This window comes from Cornus florida, unplaced genomic scaffold (genome assembly GCF_030987335.1).
Source record: "Cornus florida cultivar Cherokee Brave unplaced genomic scaffold, ASM3098733v1 CherokeeBrave_3.0.0_Hap2_Chr10, whole genome shotgun sequence".
Lineage (NCBI taxonomy): Eukaryota > Viridiplantae > Streptophyta > Magnoliopsida > Cornales > Cornaceae > Cornus > Cornus florida.
Window position 1 is genome coordinate 115,513,747 of NW_026775580.1, and position 18,703 is coordinate 115,532,449.

Genomic DNA, 18,703 nt, shown 5'->3' on the forward strand with positions numbered 1-18,703 from the left:
AAGGAGAAAAGAAAAAAATCAAAATTTTATTATATATTTGGTTAGCAAGAATTTTTTTTTAAAAAATAACAATAAAATATTATTTTATGGGTTTGAAATGCATGAAAGTGAAAAGAAAATATTGTATTTCAAGTTCAAAATGAAACTCAATCTGATATTTAGTAATTGAATATATGTGTTATAGGTACAAGTTTAATTAATAAAAAAAATTGTTTTAAAAAATATTGAGAAAAAAATTTGAAGTTAATATATACACTTTTAGTCAAAGAAAAAAAAAAGTTGAGTCTAAATGAAATACAGTGTTTCAACTAAATTAGTTTGATACATCTAATATATGGAAAATTAAAACTAAATTAATTTGGTACATGTAATTTATCAAGAGTCCTAAAATCAAGGGAAGTCTATGTATAAAAATATACATGTATGAATTAAATTGTAAAATGTATATATTGAGACACTGATCTTAGTTTTTCACCCAACACCCCTCCTAAATATTTATATATATATATATATTTCAATTTCAATCATTATTAATTATGGAAGGAAAAAAATTAATAAAATTTTAATTTTGTATGCACATTTAAAATTATATAAAATTAAAATAGAAGGGAACTCACCTGTTAATGAAGTTTGTAAAAAAGAAGTGGCATGGGCATAACAAAAATATATTCAAATCATTCCGTTTTAAAAATATTCTCCTTTTTTCGTTATATTAATTGGACTTATTGTTGGACATTCCTTTGTACGCCAGCCGCATTAAAAAAAAAAAAAAAAAAAAAAAAAAAAAAAAAAAAAAGATTCTTTGATAGATCAAAGCAATCCAAGTAATATAAAAAGATTTTTTAAAAAAAGAAGAAAAAAAGGCTATAAATTAATATTCAAAGCACGGGTTGCGTAGGTTGCTGTACATTTCTGAGAGATTAGTTTAATACGTAACAATCTTGGCTTACCTAACAAAATTGGTCATTTACCCAAGAGACACTCATTACTAAGCTACTAATTCTATTTCGTTTCTTCTTCAGATGAGACATCACCCATAGGGGCATTTCGTCCAACATGTCAATCACTAAACAAATTTACAATTTGTATAGCAAGTGGTTAATCTTCTCTTAATTATAGAATTGAAAATCACACGTGTATATTTTGAACTTTTACACAAGACTCCATTTAATATGTGCTGTGGAAATAGAAGATAGGTACACCTCATTTCTGTAAGAGAGATCCATAAGCAAGTAAAAGTTTCAGTCTCATTCTGAATGTCGAATAACTATTCAGTCTATTCTCATTTCCTTTGATTAATATTGTAACTCATCTGTTCCCAAACGCAAAAGGAACATCCAACAAAATCCACTTCTGGCTTTGCGCCTTATGAAGAAAAAAAAACTCATGCCAACTTTTCAGGGTACAAAATATATACAATCAAAAAACAGATCATCCATTCATGTCACCTCAATCAAGACGCCTTCTCCAGTGTCAAAGGGGTTGTTTCCATTCCGATGCCCATTGCTTGCGTATAGTTTTTTCCAGAACCGCTGTCGCAACTTGAAGAAGTCAGCATCAAAAGTGCCTCAACTCCTAGAGTGTCACCCTTCATTTAGTTCAGATCCGATAGGCGGCACGGCCAGGTCCTTACATGACCTCCATGGCACCCAAGATACAATCTCTACGAGTAATACATTATGAATTAATGTTACTTGAAGCAAAAAATAAATTCTGTGCCACCCTCAATGGCCAGTATAGTGTTACATTTGCTGGTCTGTACAAAATCTGCAAAAAAAAAACATATGGGTGGCAGCATTGCTACAAGATCACATGACTATTGCAGATGTCGATATAGGGTGTGTTTTGAAATTGCGCAAAAAATAGGCTATCAAAATATTATAAAGAATCAGGCCAAGGACCATGCCGAAACTCCTTCGGAATCAGTTTGTCGTCATAATTAGTTACTGACCCACCTTCGTTTCCGAGCGGGTCGCTCCTGTTTGATCTCTGAATCTGCATGGGTGTCGCTTTGGACTGAAGGCAATGGTTCACTCTCCATCTTTTTAACCGCCAGTGCATCCTTCTCACTTGGCATTGGTAGCTTAAAGCGTTCACTTCGCTTCTTCAACTTTGCAACCGTGTCCAATTCTTTGTCCTCCGTTGCCTTCACATTGACATTACTAATCTCTAAATTACCAGCATCTTTCTCATCATGGAAAGGATGTTGATTATCAATGGATTCAACCATTTTGGAAGATTTATCTGGAAGCTTCCCGGCCAAGGAAGACCCAGCATCATTATACCTGTCAGTCCCTTCAACCTTTAAAGAAGGTGATGACGTAGCACTGTTACTGATATCCCTCTCCTTATGGCACGTCCAGCGTTCCAGTTTCGACCGTCCCCTCCTTGAATCTTGGTGTTCTTCATCAGAGGAAGCATCTTCTTTATGTTTTCTGGAAAAACGATGGTTCACTGGGATCTCATTCTTGTCATTTCCCTGCTCATTAGTTCCTTTAAAGATTAGCTAAACAAATGCCAAAATAATCATGAAAAAAGAGCTCAACCATTTAAAATTCTCAACTCAGATCCACAAGAAAGTGCATAGTCAAGAGTATGAACAACAAAGTTTGTGGAAGAAGAAAAAAGAGCAAAAAACCTCATTGGTACCAGAAAGTATATTAACCACATCCGAATTGAATGATCAACAATTGTCCAGACTATCTGGTTTGATACTAATGTTGCAAAGAGTCTAGACTACCAAAGATAAGGACTACCCCACCATTCTTTTTACCCAATATTTGAACAACAGTTGGTTGGATGACCTGCTATCCTCACAAGTAACCATTAACTCAAGGAAGACATTGTTTCACAAGTATGTATGCAACTCCGTTAGGCTGGGGTTAGAACCCCATTTGCGAACCTTGAATCAAACAATGGCACATGGTATCATGCAAAAGCAAAGAAGACCACACTGAGGAGGTGGATTAAGTTCAAAGATCACAAATTCAAAGGAGATCAGATCAGTTGTAATCTGCAAATTATAATTGTCTACAATGTATGGGGTCTCCCTTACAGAAGGAAAATATTAACTTGATATTGTTGCTGCGCTAGCCTAAGTAATGAAACAACACATTGCCCAGGTGCTGGCTATCCATGAGGTCATGGAATATACATGCCATTTATCATTGTCACAGAGGTATAGTAGTACAAAGTAGGGCAGTAAAGTGACACCAAAATAACAAATGAACTCGACAATCATGCATTTATGAGCCTTGAGTTAATATCTGTCAGCCACCAGAGTTTCAGAATCAAAGAACTACAAATGGACATTTTTAACCAAGCCTTTTACGTAAAGGGACCTAGACCAAGTTTATTTTCGTTACAATCAGCGCACCGCATATTGAATAACAAATTTAATGAAACCTCCTTTTTTTCTCTCTAAGTATTAGTTATATCATGAAATACAACTCATCAAGTAGGTTTTCCCCTTCAAATGTTATGTTACTGTATTAAGAGATGTAACGTACCGTGTCACTTATATGACCACTGTGATCCTCTAGCTTTCTCTTGGAACGGCCAAAGGAGTTGTGATCACCACCCTCAGATTCTTTACTTTTCCTAGGATTATCTTTTTGTTCTTTTTGGTATGCCCTATGGTTATCTGAAGCAGTGGAAACACGATCGTTGCGAGTACTTGTCCTTTCCTGCCTTGATTTTCTCTCATCATTACTGAGTTGGATTCCACGTGCATAGGCATTCTGATGACCCCTATGCTGTGAACTTCCACTTTCAACTCGATCCTTTCCCTTAAGTTGCTCACTCTGCTTCCCTGTGTCTTTAAATTGGTAGTCTCTATCAGAACCTTTATTCTCATACTTCACTCTACCATGGCTGCTGAACAATACTTTGTCTTCTGTAGCTCTCCCACACCTGATTCCTCCCCCTCCTCCATCTCTTTCTCGCTTTGATGAACTAACTTCATTTAATTGTTTGGGCATAAGCAATTCATCCCGGTCCCTCTGCTTCTCACTCCTCTCTCTCTGAAACCAGCCCTCTTCTGTGTGTCTAAAATGATGATCATCATCCATTATTCTGGCATGATCATCTCGCTTCCATTGATCCAAAACCTCATCCCTTTCTCGCTTTCGGTGAGTGGTATTTTCTCTATGGCCATGCAAGATTTCTTCTTTGTCAGCGTGGTCCCTCCTTAAATATTTTTCTTCTTCCCTTCTTTTGCTATTTAGATCATTCATCTTCTCACATCGACTCCTCAAATTATCATCCCTCTCCCTGTATCGTGAGCCTATATCTTTATCATGATGACCCCTCCAACTACTATTATCCAACTGTTTCCTCAATTGAAGACGTTCATCTCTGTCACCCCTCTCACTTTCTCGAACCTTAGCCTGGTGTCTAGACCCTGTTTCATCACTACGCTCCCTCTTCCTCGAGTGTTCAGTTCTAGTCCTCTTTCCATACGAATCATCATCTCTCCATTGCCAGGCTCCATCAGAATTATCCCTCTCCTTTCGTTTTGCATGCAACTTGTGGGCTGAGATCGGATCCCGGTCTCTACGAGAATAAGAATCATCCCTTACTTCTACTACCATGCGGTGTCTTTCAAATTTGCGCCTCTCATCACGGCCCTTTCTTCGGACACGTTGCTCATCTTCACCATGGGGTCTCTTGATGTTCAACATGCGTGTAGAATGTTCATCTTGAACTTCTTCCTCCTCAACACCATCACGTAACTTTTGATAATCCCTGCTGCTTCCTGATCTTGCTTTGCTGTTTTCACTACTTCTTGCAGCCTGTAAGTCCTCTCCATCATCTATTCCTTGAAGATAAGGTTGTTCAATTCGAGAACTTAGTTTTTTCACAGAATGCATTGAATTTTCATCTTTGAGGACATCAGTTGCTTCAATCAAAGCAATTTCCTCTCTTTCCAATGTAGAGGTTCCGTCAGCCAGCACAAGCTCCTCGTGCATACCATCACCGTGTTCAACATCCGGCTCCATAGCAGTCCCATCAGAGATAGGAGATAAAAGAGGACTGTGTTTACCACCGATGCTTTCAACTGATCCTTCCTTTTGATTATCACACATTCTTTTGTCCTGTGTATCTTCACTAGGGGTCATATTGGGGGATTTATCATTTGCTCTTCCTTTTGACCACCTAAGTAAAGAACAGAGACAGTATAAGATTTTAAAGAACTTCAGATGCAATGTCACTAGGTCAAGAATAATTCAAATCACTAAGTGGAACTTAATTCAACCTAAAACTGATAAAAGTTAATAACAGATCAAACTATAACCAAGATACGAAAAACCAGTTATAATAATTGTAAAAAAGTGTGGAAAAGAATATGTGCCAATTGCGTCAAGAAGAAAATATCTGTTAACCAAAGATCACAAATTTAAGTCAAAAAATCAGCATAATTTTTTTTGCATGCATGATACACACGGGTTTTTCTTGACCAGAACTTGAATCCTGGAATTTCCTCTTCGGAAGCAGCAGGAAATACCACCCAAGCTACTTTTCAATTTCTAGATGTTTCATGTGAAAGGATAGGGTCGTATTGGCATTATCATCCCCATGGAAAATGACATAGCATATCATTCTTAAAACAATAAACTAACTGCATCCATGGAAGTCTTCCCTTCCAGCAATAGCAAGGTTGGAATTAGGAAATGACAACGAACTGTCAGGCCAGTCCCCAAAACAGTTAAAAACAGACTTAAAAACTTTATGATCATTAAAGTGCATGGAATTTCATACAACATTTTTTCATACCTCTTCTCACGAGGGATGCCAAGATTCCTGCCAAGGTTTACCTCCCTAGAATCAGGATGACACTGACTGGGTGCTTCTGAATGTAAATGTACTGTTCCAATTATATTATCACAAACAGAATTCATGAATGGTGCTCTTTGTCCAACCAGCTCTCCTTTCCTACCATTACAAGTATGTGGAAGACCATTGAGATATTCAATGTCTCCTTCGATTGCATGATCTCCTCTGACATCTTCTCTTGCGGGATCATTTTCTGGTCGATCTACAACATCATTATCTGGGAAGGAATTATCATCTGTGGAGTCCTGCAAGACTATCTGTTTGCCAAACAACAACATCAGTGAATTTGTATTGCACATTCAATTTAAAGATATTCATCAGATCAATAAAATAGAGGTTAATTTGCTAAAGGACAGGATTGACCACTTACCTCAATGATTGCATCTGAATCACGGATTCGTGGTGGCCGGGTATCAATGGATGGGAGACGTTCACCAAAACCACTTTCCACCTGTATTGCTCTCCCTGTTGGCTAGTAGAAAAAACAATAAACCAGTAAGCCCAAAAATCGATATACCAAATAAACTCTATATATCTAAATCTAAAGAATAGCATTTATTATTAGTTACATTAAATCTGTAAGTTATCAACATTAAAGGAAAAAATATTTATATCTCTAGCAAAATAGAGAAATCAAAAGCTAAATTGGCAAGAAAAATCTGAATTTATGTCAGTAGCCTTCAAAGAAAAAATAAAAATTTTAAAATATCAACGGTTAACACATACTAATGACGGCCGCACATGCACAGATCCTTTTGCTAAGTCGCTTTGTCCAGCATCTGTCCTTCCAAGATTTACATTTTCAGATGGAACATCATGAAAACCTGCTGCTGCAGCTAGTTCTGGGGGCAGATCCGGATCATACTCCTGATATAAGATCAGTTAAGCATAAAATCATTTTTCTTCAATTTTCTCACCACCAACAACAAAAAAAAAAAAAAAGTGTTATACAAGCGACACACAAATAAGATGTGAAAAAGCCACAGAACCTGTTCTCTTCTCCCACTTTCATAAACACGAATTTTGCTTTGCATGGTTGCCTCAAGTCGAAGTTGTGCCTGCAGAATTCAAATTTCAGCCCCTTATTGACTTCCAAGATTCACCTATATTAAAAATAGTACAATAAAAGGCAACTAACCAGCAGTTTGCAATAATCTTTCCAGCTCTCCTCATTCAAATCGAAGTTAAAAAAATCCGATATCTCAATACCAGTGAGCCTCCATGGTTTTTCCTCAAAACTATCAACCTCGACATCAAATATAGTCCTGAGAATGGTAGAGATCATCAAAAAATTATTATGAGGAAAAAAACAAATCAAATTTTGATTAAGTCACAGTTCACACATGGAACTACAATACTACAATAGAAAGACAAAATTCATAGTATCCCAAATAATGTAGGCAAAGAATTCCAGAAACAGAAACACTGCCCGTTAACCCCAAGGGGTTGGCCCAAGTGGGTAAGAACTTGGCCTTGGTGCCTCAGGAAGCATCAAGTCTGAGGTTCGAATCCTCTTGGGTGCAAACAATTCCTTGAGGAGGGGGTGTGTTAGTATCAACTAGGAAAAAAAAAAAAACACTGCCCGTTTCTGCAGCTTTGCTGTTCTAGAATACCCAGAACTACATGAACTTGATGCAATGTGCCAAAGGTCACTTGCAATTGATTAGATGGAACCAAGTAGCCCATCACACATTGATCAAGACAATATATTAATGAAATAAGCATTGGAAGTTGGTAGAGAAGACCATATCTAACCAGCAAGCTACAGAGAACAAGAAGTGGACTGAAAGATATGAAAATAACACTTTTTTTTTAAGAAAAAACCTACTTAAGGGAAAAAAAAGAAAAAAAAATGGAAGTTTACTTAATTAGTATTGTAAAAGCTTGCCTATAATGCAGGAGAACAGGGGTTTGCTTATCAAGGTGGCAAATTTTTTATTTGCAGCTAGTCTACCCCTCCCAACACCCACATTAACGAGATCAACAGAAGGTGATAGCTTCTTTTCTTTTATAATACCAACCAAAAGCATATGCAAGTGTTAAATGCTAGCATGAGAATAATTTGATGTTATAAATTGATGCTTATAATTTCCCACAATGGATTCGTTTCTTATTCTACTTTTTCTCGTAATTTGTACCATTTACTTTTTTAACATGATGCTTCTTAACACCAACATTCTAAACCGTAAAAAATAGCTGGCCTCATAGTTGTCTGGTAAAATTTATCCTTAGTTCGGTGTAAGCCTAACTCCACCTGTGTCATGTTTAATGCCTTATTTTTGCATAGCCAATTCCAAGCCTAGAAAAGGGTGAGGGTTCTGCAAAGGCAATTTGACAGCCAGCCCAACATAACAGTTTTGTCAATGTGAACATGAATCCTAAGATATAAGAGCAGAATGGAAAAATAGGATTCATGTAACCGAACCCGAGTGGTTGGGAAACGCTTTGTTGAATTGTTGAGTTGAGTTTTGATGTTAGCTTATTATTACTAATTAAAAAGATAAGGACCCAATAATGATCCTCTGTGTAAGCGTTATTACTAAAAAGTTTTTTTCCCGATAAGGTAAGATTATTATTATTATTAAAGTTACTTGTCCCTTCCCCCAACCCCCCCACAACACACAAACACTATTCACTCTCACACAGTCACACTAGATTATTCAGTGTTGTCTTGTTACTCCTCAAGCATGTATGAAGGTCCTGCCAGGAGATAAAGAGTCAAATTTTCCCATATACACACTGTAATCTCTAGCAAAATTACTTAAAAATATTAAGATTACTTTTTTTTTACACAATCAATGAATTACAGCCACAATTCAGTAAATTCAATATACATATAATCTCACCAACTCATCCTATCAGCGTGTGAATACTCAGAGATAATAACATAGATTTAGATAAATAAAAAATAATAATAAAAATTAACATAACATTTGATCAATTAACATAAAAAATTAAAAATTAAAAAAAAATAAAAGAAAAGAAAAAAAAGGAAAAAGGTAATATGATCAATTGAATAACATGTGAAATTAACATTATTTACCGAAAAAAAAAAAAAAGAAGTGAAATTAACATGATAACAAAGTGTACTCTGTAAATGAACACAAAACCCATAATACAGTATAGAGGTTACTTGTGTGATGGAAGTGTAAATTCCAGACCACTGCCAAAAGCACGCCCCGATGTATTGTTGCCCCAAACAGGCATCCCAAAACCAGGATGAAAATTTTTCTGCATGGAAGAAGCACCTCTTCCCGTTGGTCGCCAATCACCTCTGCCACGACCAGCAATAGGGGCCATGTTAATTGGTGGACGAACTTGACCTGGGACTCCTCCAGGACCGGCAGGAACTGATCCAGGCATCGGCTCCACACCAGGTCTCACATACTACATGATTTTATAAAATAAAAAGAAAAAAAGAAAAAGAGAGAAAGAAGTTGATAAAGTTAACACTTAACACAAAAGCACAAAGGAAATGCAAGAAGCCTGCAATAAGAATGATTTAAGCATTTTACAACAAAATTTTGCACTTACAAGTATCAAAAAGAAAATCTATCATGTCTAAATGATTGAACTGCAAACATTCTATTTCATGAAAATCCAAAATTCCAAGACAACAACAGTCATCAACACCATGTTAAAATTATAAACATAATTTTATCAACTTATAAAAATTGTATGGAATATAAATCATTTTATCAATTCTAGTTACACCAAAGGATTGGATGGCTACTCAACTTCTTGCAAATTTAAACAAGAGATAAATTATAATATTTGTGGAAATATGTCACAAAGATAAAAGCAATATTAACTATACAACAGGGGAAATGATGAATTATAAATGCACATCTCTTTTCATTATGTTAAGTAAAAACCTATGCCAATTATTGAGGAAAGGTTACTAGTGATGGGGAATGAAAAGACACAAACAACCATGAACAACCTACGCTTGTTTCATACAGGTGTAAATCAGAAGATTTGAGCACTATGGGCAAGTATGAGTAAAGCAATAATCAGTGACTTAATGACGCAGGAGACATCGTCACCAAGGTGACACAAAAAGGAAATAAAAATGAAATATCAACATGGGTAGGAGGACCAGCATCTCATAGTATTATCATGACCTTTTGAAATATGCATATAAAAAAGAAAAGGAATAACAAAATTATAGAGCCAAATGTGCAATTTATTAAAAATAGGGAATGAGATTAATAAAATTTATAGAACGCTGAATCTTCATTAATGCAATTAGTTAAGAAAGATAAAAAAAAATAATTTAACCAGCTATTCCTTGTGCTTGTTCGAGCCAAATAACTAGTCATGGTCATGGTATTTATCCTTGTCATTGGAGTGTCTTCAACAAGATATTCCATCATTCTATTGCATTCTTAAATTGGTTTACATGCCCCGTAAAAAGCAGGATTGGTGACTAGTGAACAGAAAATGGCACAAAATTCTTCCTACTATCCTTAGAGAAGCAGCAAAACAAGGAAGAATCCTCTTAAATCATGTTTCGCACTGTTGGAATGCCAGCAACCAACTAAAGAAGTTCCTACATGCCTCAAAGAAATCCATGGTACCACATTCTTTCAGCTCATACTGCCACAGAAGTAACGGTAGAGAATAGAGAGAGGGCAATTATTAGTGAAGCTGATTGCTAATTTCAACCATTTAAAGTCATGCGCAGAGACACCCTGCTACCCTACATTTTATGGAACTCTTTTATTGATTCAGAATTACCTAAGGCAGTATGTGAATGGATAGAAGGAACAATTTCTGAGATGTGTTAGTACGTCGGGTAACTGAAATTAATAAATTGAAGAAAACAGATTTTGCACTTCATGGAAAATATAAATCAATGTTTTAGAACGATGCAAGCCGCCTGATTTTGCATATCAGATGCTGCTGGCTGATAAAAGAGATTTCAACCATAAATGAGATGAGATTTTATAATAATTGCTAAACTTCGACTTTACAGTGGATTGGAATCGATGATGATCACTGACCTACATAAATTAATCACATCAGGTTTTTGCATTGGCACTAATAAAGTAATTCCATTTATGTGAGAAGCATCATCAATACGAAGTAAATCCCATTGTTGACCACTCCTTTTATTCATATATTTCCAAATAACATATGGAATAGCATATACAAGAACATTGATCAACTCTATGACTAGTAGTTTCCACAACACTGATGAAACAAATACCATGTTTTTAGTACAACAATTACAATCCAACTTACATTTCCAATTCTCATCTAACAAGGGGAAAACACAAAACCCCACATGTACAATATCACTGACCTTAAACTGAGAATGAAATGGATGATACCCATGATTGTTGTACCCAATCTTTGGCGCAACAGCCACGCCAATCACTTTGGCAGCATCACCCAACTCCTGTCTCTCACCATCTGTCCCCTGAGCTGCATCTTCTCCCCATTCCTGCTCGTGAATTGGCTGATGATTTGGGTCGCTATCAGCAACTATAACCAAAGGGTCTCCGTCTTCATCCTCGTCGTCATCATCAGTTCCCATCACGCCAGTTCTGTCCATTGCTCTCGGCCCATTATTATTATCGTTCAGTACAATTTGCAAATCATCTTCACTATCACTGTCCCAACCATCCCCCTCGCCGGTAGCATCATCCCGGGTCCTAAAATTATCCACCGCATCTGAAACCCCAGGAATCGATAACCCCGGGATTATCTGCTCTGAACCCAAATCTCCAATCCCAGTATCAACCTCTTTTACGTCAAAATTCTCACTTTTACCCGCCAAAATCTCATCTTTTTCCACCAAAAAATCATCTTTATCATCTCCCTCGTCCACAACAACATCAATACCAGACTCATCCGCATAATTTGGATCGTCAAAAGCCCTTTTCTGTAGTTTCACATCACCAACACTCTCCAAAACCCTAGACTCATTCGGCCCAATCGAATCCGATGCCCAATTATTCCCAACCCCAGCTAAATCCTCCCGTTTGTCTACTTCTTGATTTTCCAACTCGTCATCGACATTCAAATTCCGATGGGAATCTAAACTTCCGGCAAGAATCAACTTTGGAGCAGTCTTATCGGAATCGGAAACTAGGGCATAGTTTTGGTTTGAGCTGGAGAAATTTAAAGTAAAATTAAAATCGGGAGTTCCGTGCGTAATCTCTTCATGATCGCTCTGGATTTTGAGATCGATCGGATGGCTGAGATTCGGTGGCGTGGATTGTATCGGAGGTGGCTGAGAAGCAGAGGACGATGTGAGAGGTCGGAGGACGTCAGTGTAGAGATCTCCGAATTCGTCGTCGTCTTCCATCAGAGAGAGAGAGAGGGGTGGTTTTGAGGGTTGTGACTGACTTGTGACTTGTACGAGTAATTCATAAGTTGTGAGAAAGTAAAAGGGAATGTAAATTTATACCCGCGGAATCTACCATGACAGTTTTAACTTTTTAACTTTAGGAGTTAGATGAAAATAAAGTAGAAAAAAAATAAAAATAAATAGAAAGTGAAAGAAAAGTGATTTTTTAGCATGTATTTTGTTAGCATAAAAATTTATCTAAGAAAATCATAGAAAAATATTAATTTGTTGGTTTTGATAGTATGAAAGTGAAAAGAAAATGATTATACATACCAAAATTAGCCTTCGAGAGAAAAACCAAATATTTCACTATATATATATATATATATGCATATCATATGGAATTGACTTGCATTAATATACCAAATCAAAATTTCAATATGGTCTTTCAATAAAACATTCATGCAACAAAGTTTTTCCATCAAAATTGAAATAGTAGAATAACTACTTGGGGAGAGTTGTCGAAGTAAAAACAAGTAACGCATCTCAGAAAGATAAATCAAAAAGGCTCTTGCTTTGATAGGGTCAGCATTCAAGAACTCAAATGCATTCATACAGCTAAGGATATCAAGCTCTTCAACAGCCATCAGAGCTTTGTAAAGTTCTGAATAATTGATACATGGCTTGCTTTTCTCATATGCATCAGCTAATCTTGCCATGTTATTTGCAATAGTAGTCATTGTTTCAGCAACACTTTCTGCGGTTCGTGGTTTCTTCACACGACGTTTAGATGGAAATGAAGAACATCCTTGGTTACGCTTGTCCCCAGTTGTTTGGCTACCAACATTAGTTGTTTGGCTACCAACATTACCCGATGGATTAGCAAAACAATTACCTTCAGAGTCACCTAAGTCATCCCCAATCATGTTGCCACCAGGATCCGCTAAAGGTGTATAGTCCTTTTCGCTATCATTCATTTGTTTTGACATGTTAACATTTATATCCTTCGCAAAACTAGCCCATTCTCCGGTTGCATGATCAGTGCTACAAACTATAGTCAATTCATCAATCAAGTCAATTTTTTTTACCTTTTAAACCCTTTGCATCAGGATTCACCTAGTCAACATTTGAAAGAATCAAATATTAATAAATAAATAAAAGGGAATATAAATGATGAATTAAAAAAACTTGTAACCATCATTAAAAAGTCCACTGTAATGATAAAAAAAAAGGAAGTATGTAAAAGAAAAGTAAAATTGAAATAATAGAGTAAAGAATATGAATAAAGATAAGTAATCTTAGATTAATTTAAAAATTATCATATAAAATATTATTTGAAAATAAGTACATACCGCAACAAATGAAGTCCATACTTGATCGCTGCATTCTACCATTTTCATAACCGGATTCCAAGAAAATCCACTTTTGCTCAACACATCCTGAATAAGTCTATATTTTTTCTTGATAGTTTTCAAGCGATTAACACAATGTTCTCGATGCAGTGAAAGCTAAAAATTTGAATTTAAAACTGAACAAGTTGCGGTATAAGCATGTTCTTTGAAACCCTTATCTACTTTATAGCCCTCATTAGCTTGATGCACAAGTTCCATAATAAGACAATTATCCATCTCTTTGGACCATACCACATTCTTGCCTTCTTTCTTCCCATTTGGCTCCATTCCTATTATAAAAAATAATAATATAAACTAAATATTAAATCAAAGAAAACAACAATAATTCAACTCTTACATTCCAATAAAATTAAACTATACAATTCTAAACAATTGAAAGTTTTACCAAAACTAAACAATTGATGCAAAAAAATTATTGTCATTTTAAGAATCCTTAAGACTAAGTGTTAGAATACAACCAAATAAAAGGTGTTGTTGTAGATACCCTAAAACAAGACGCACTAAAACAGACTTCCAAAGCAATTAAAGGAACTTAAAAGAAGAATAAATTAAATAAAATGATTAGTAAGCTTTTTTTGTTGTTTAATTAAGAAAAAACACAACTCATTTGAAAATAACACCAAAGCATGCAATTCCATGAATCAAACTCACTGATAACCAATTCACAAAACTATAAGCACACTAAGAAGACACCTAGTCTAATATACCTTAAATAAACATAAAGAAAAGGGAAACACAAAGCAGCACAAGGAAGATATAAAAAAACAAAGAGACAAATCAAAACAAAGAGAAAAATCGATTCCATTGTATATTCATTTATATAAAGAGAGAGGTATATATATATATATATATTCCTTTGAATGGGAAAAATGATGTAATACCCCGATATTTTAAAAGATTTATTATATGAAATTAATTACTTTTATTTTATTTTTAAATGATTTATTTGGATTTAATTGCTTTTATTGTTATTTTTAAATGATTTGTTTTATATAATTGAGTGCTAGATTAATTGTCTTATTTTAATTAAGTTATATTTCATGATTATGTATGATAATTGATTGAATTGTTGGTGTGTTGATTTTGTTGGTATGATGTGGCTTAGTTGTACATTCTTATTTATTTATATGCTTCATGTGATTAGTTATTTTAATTTAAGTGTTTATTTAATTATTTTATTTATTTAAATTAATTAGACTGGGCTTAAGGGAAATTGGACCAAAGGATATGGTCTTGGGCTTGAATGAAACTTTATTGGGTTAATTAAATAAAACCCATGGTTTTGTGGTTGTTTAAATAATCATTTTTGTATAATTATAACTATATATTTAATTATATATAAATATAATTAATTAATTAGTGTTATAGATGGATATATATATATATATATATATATATAGATATATATTTATGGATATATATATGATATATGATTTAATTAACCGATAGTTAATAATGGAAGATATGTAACACCCCCACATTTTCCACGCATAAGTTGATCAGGCTTATACACGAAAAACGAGGGATATCAAAAACAATTGGCAATATACAAGCATGGAATACAAAATGATGGATTTAAAAGAATTTAGACAGGAAAGAAACATTAAATAATACAACATCCATCCATCCTTTATTTCATACAGTACTTCATTACAACTTGGAAATCCTACGTCAGGGATCCCTAAATATAACCCTGAGAGTTCAACGTCAAAAGTAATTAAAAACTGAAACTGAAGTATTACATAAAACTTCTACCCTGCACTGGATCGTAAGAGTAGATGAGTTCGGATGATGGTCCCACACTGCTAACCTCAGCCTTGAAACGGATACTGACCGTATCCTGAAATAACAACAATGGTGGGTCAACCCCATGAGCAAGTCCTCTCTACTATGACCCAAATCAGAGAATCAAATAAATTAATCATTATGAATCGGATGAGTACTATATCTGTATACATCCTATGGGAACTATCCGATGTATAACATGACCTCAACCAGAATAGACGGTGATCACTTAGACTCACACTAGGTGGTTAAGTGTCGCCTTTCCCTACCCGGGAAATCAGCTATTATACATGGTGCACGGTACTGACAACACAGACTATAACGAACTACACAGTGATAACACCTCGCAAAGTACTGATGAATATACTGAGCATATAAATTAGGCAACACATGCCAACAATATTAAGAAATATACCGAGTATGTCAATTAGGCAACACATGCCAATAATATTAATAAATATACCGAGTATGTCAATTAGGCAACACATGCCAATAATATTAAACCACATACCCCGACAGCCACACATCTGTCTATCGCAACGAATGCATAAGGTATAAATGAGTCTAAACTTATTAGCCAGCTCATATGGTTCTATATGGCAACACATCCATATAATATAAATGCGACATAATTAAACAGTCCATTTATTTCCTGAAATGCACACAGCATAATAATCATGGTTTATCAATTAACAGTATAAACATCCTATAAGATATCATGGATAATTTATCTGACTAAAACCATGGCCTTATTTAATTTAACAGTAATGTTTGATACAATTAAATACGATAATAACACTATTTATATTTAACAATGTCGTTAAATAAATCACATTAGTATCCGTACTGCGAACGAGCCAATAAATGCTTAGAAAAGATTAATCGGCCATAAGAATAAGTAACGGGTGTTAAAATAATAATTTCGTGGCCCGTTAAACCCGTAATTACCAACACAGTACCTAAAAATCCAAGTTTAAGGTTCTGGAATTTACAAAACAGGCCCTAGGGGTATTCTGGTAATTTCCAGCAGCTGTAGGGACCCCACACGCGCCCTCACGCGCCTCCCAGAGCCTCCCCACGCGCAGCCAAGCTTTCCCCACTCTCCCACGCGCCTCCACGCGCGTCTGGCATCAGCCACGCGCCCGCACACGCTCCCACGCGCGTCTGGAGAGTCCCACGCGCGCGCACGCGCTGCCACGCGCGCACTAAGGGTGCCTTGCTGACGCGGCGTCCTCCGGTTGGTTGGCTGCATCAGCTTTCCTGCATGCGCGCCACACCGGATCAATCCACCTGCATCTCCTCCATCCAACGTTCCCTGATCCGGGTGTACCGCGGTATCATGAACCGCGATGCACCGGATCAATCAGACTCCATTAATGGCCAGGATGCGCGCGTACACCCTCCTATGGTGCGCCGCGTCGCACCGGTCGTCTCCCCCACTGCCGGCGACCGGAAAACTCGCCGGAAGGTCGCCGGAAATTGCAGAAAATACCCGGAAAAATCTAGAAAATTCTAGAAAAATCCCTAAAGTCTTATTTAATTATTTTTAGCCATTATTAATTTCATAGGACATTAAATAAATATATACCATCCTATATAATTAAAATTCCATTAATTTAATAAAATAAAATTAATAATTTATTAACCTCCTAACCTTGGCTCTATGCATAAAAATAAGCTAAACAATTAATTTATTAATTCAAAGGGGAAAAGTAGATAATAACTTGCCTTTTTGGATTTAAAATAAATCCGCCGGTCTGCGCGTAGTCGGGTAAAATTGCCTACACCGGTCCAAGCTTCTTTCTCTTTCTCTTTTCCGTTCACTCTTATAAAATAGCTCTCTAGAATTTATACTTTGCTTCTAACTCCCTTTTTTTTCTTCTAAGGCAAGCTAGTTAATTTATATACAAAATATATAATATAAATATTACAAATATCTTATTTATAATAACTTCTCACCCATTTCTCATACTCCTACCTATATGGCTTTAAGACAATGCTATCTTTAATCAAGATATTTGATTCACCATTCTACCATAGTAAATGAAATTCTATCCTAGTATTTAATTTTTCATCATTACCTTGATTTAATACTAATATTATTATTACTAATATTATTATTAATAAAACTTTTATAATTATTATTATATTATTATTATTAATATTATTATTATTATTATTATTATTATTAAACTAATATAATTATTATTATTACAGAATAATACATTATATCATCATAATACTATATAACACAAATATAATACTTAAAATTATTAATAATAATACATGCATATTTACATGAACAAATTTACTATTTTAACATACACAATTAATTTACATGCACAATTAAATGAACCTAATATAATAATGTAGTATGCACAAATAAATAAAATTAATTAACCTAACACAAAATTAATTTAAATACATTCTTTAAAATTTCGGGGTATTACAAGATATATATATATATAGGTAATATAATATATGTTTATATATATTATATTATTTAAAAGATAATTATTATTATTTTTATTTGGTAATCCTAGTAGGAATAGGATTAGGGTAATTAATGTGTATAAATATACACATAAGGTTTTATTGTTAAAATTTTTACACGTTAGAAAAATAAGAGAGATAGAGAGAGAAGAAGAAGGGAAAGCTGACAAGAAGAAAGTCGGATCTGAGAAAGAGGATATCAGAATTTGAAAAAACAATCAAAGATTGAAGCGTTGGTTTCGTTTAGAAACTTTCAGGCAAGTTATTTTCTAATACTCCTCTTAGGACCCATAAATTTATCACCTTGAGTATCAGAATTTTAAATTAAATTTACTGATTAAATCATAGTTAGATCAGAATAATTAAAAACATAAATTATTATATTTGATTTGTGAATTTATTGGATTTTAATGGTGTACATAGGTGTAACGACTCACTCCACCACATGGTATGATATTGTCCGCTTTGAGCCCCTATAGGCAAGTGCGAGAGATACTGTTAAGCTACCACAGTGGCGAGCTACAAGTGCACAATCCCACATCATCTGGGTAAAGAAAATGTGAAGTGTTTATATGTAGGTGTGTCACTCCAATTGGTATGAGGTCTTTTGGGGTAAAGCCCAAGAGCAAAACCGTGCAGGCTCAGGCCCAAAGCGGACAATATCATACCATGTGGTGGAAGTAGGTCGTTACAAATGGTATCAGAGCGTGACCCAGCCGGAAATGTGTCGACAGGGACGTCGGGCCTCCAAGGGGGGTGGATTGTGATGATCCTGTGGGCGAGTGCGAGAGACAGTGACAGGCTACCACACTGGTGGCGAGCTACGGGTGCACAGTCCCACATCGCCTGAGTAGAGGAAAAGTGAAGTGCTTATATGTAA

The 18,703-nt window shown here is 35.3% G+C and overlaps 1 protein-coding gene across 1 annotated transcript; it reads right to left on the reverse strand.

Annotated features, from left to right (window-relative positions):
• Positions 1-1,259: 1,259 nt before the first annotated feature.
• Positions 1,260-12,225, reverse strand: LOC132277667 (FIP1[V]-like protein). Its single transcript, XM_059779509.1, has 9 exons — positions 11,144-12,225; positions 8,969-9,222; positions 6,974-7,100; positions 6,825-6,893; positions 6,562-6,702; positions 6,206-6,307; positions 5,776-6,092; positions 3,510-5,157; positions 1,260-2,479 (listed from the first exon to the last, which is right to left on the reverse strand). Exons 1-9 carry the CDS (start codon positions 12,149-12,151, stop codon positions 1,940-1,942), a joined length of 4,206 nt encoding a protein of 1,401 aa, XP_059635492.1. The 5' UTR covers positions 12,152-12,225; the 3' UTR covers positions 1,260-1,939.
• Between the last annotated feature and the right edge of the window lie 6,478 nt (positions 12,226-18,703).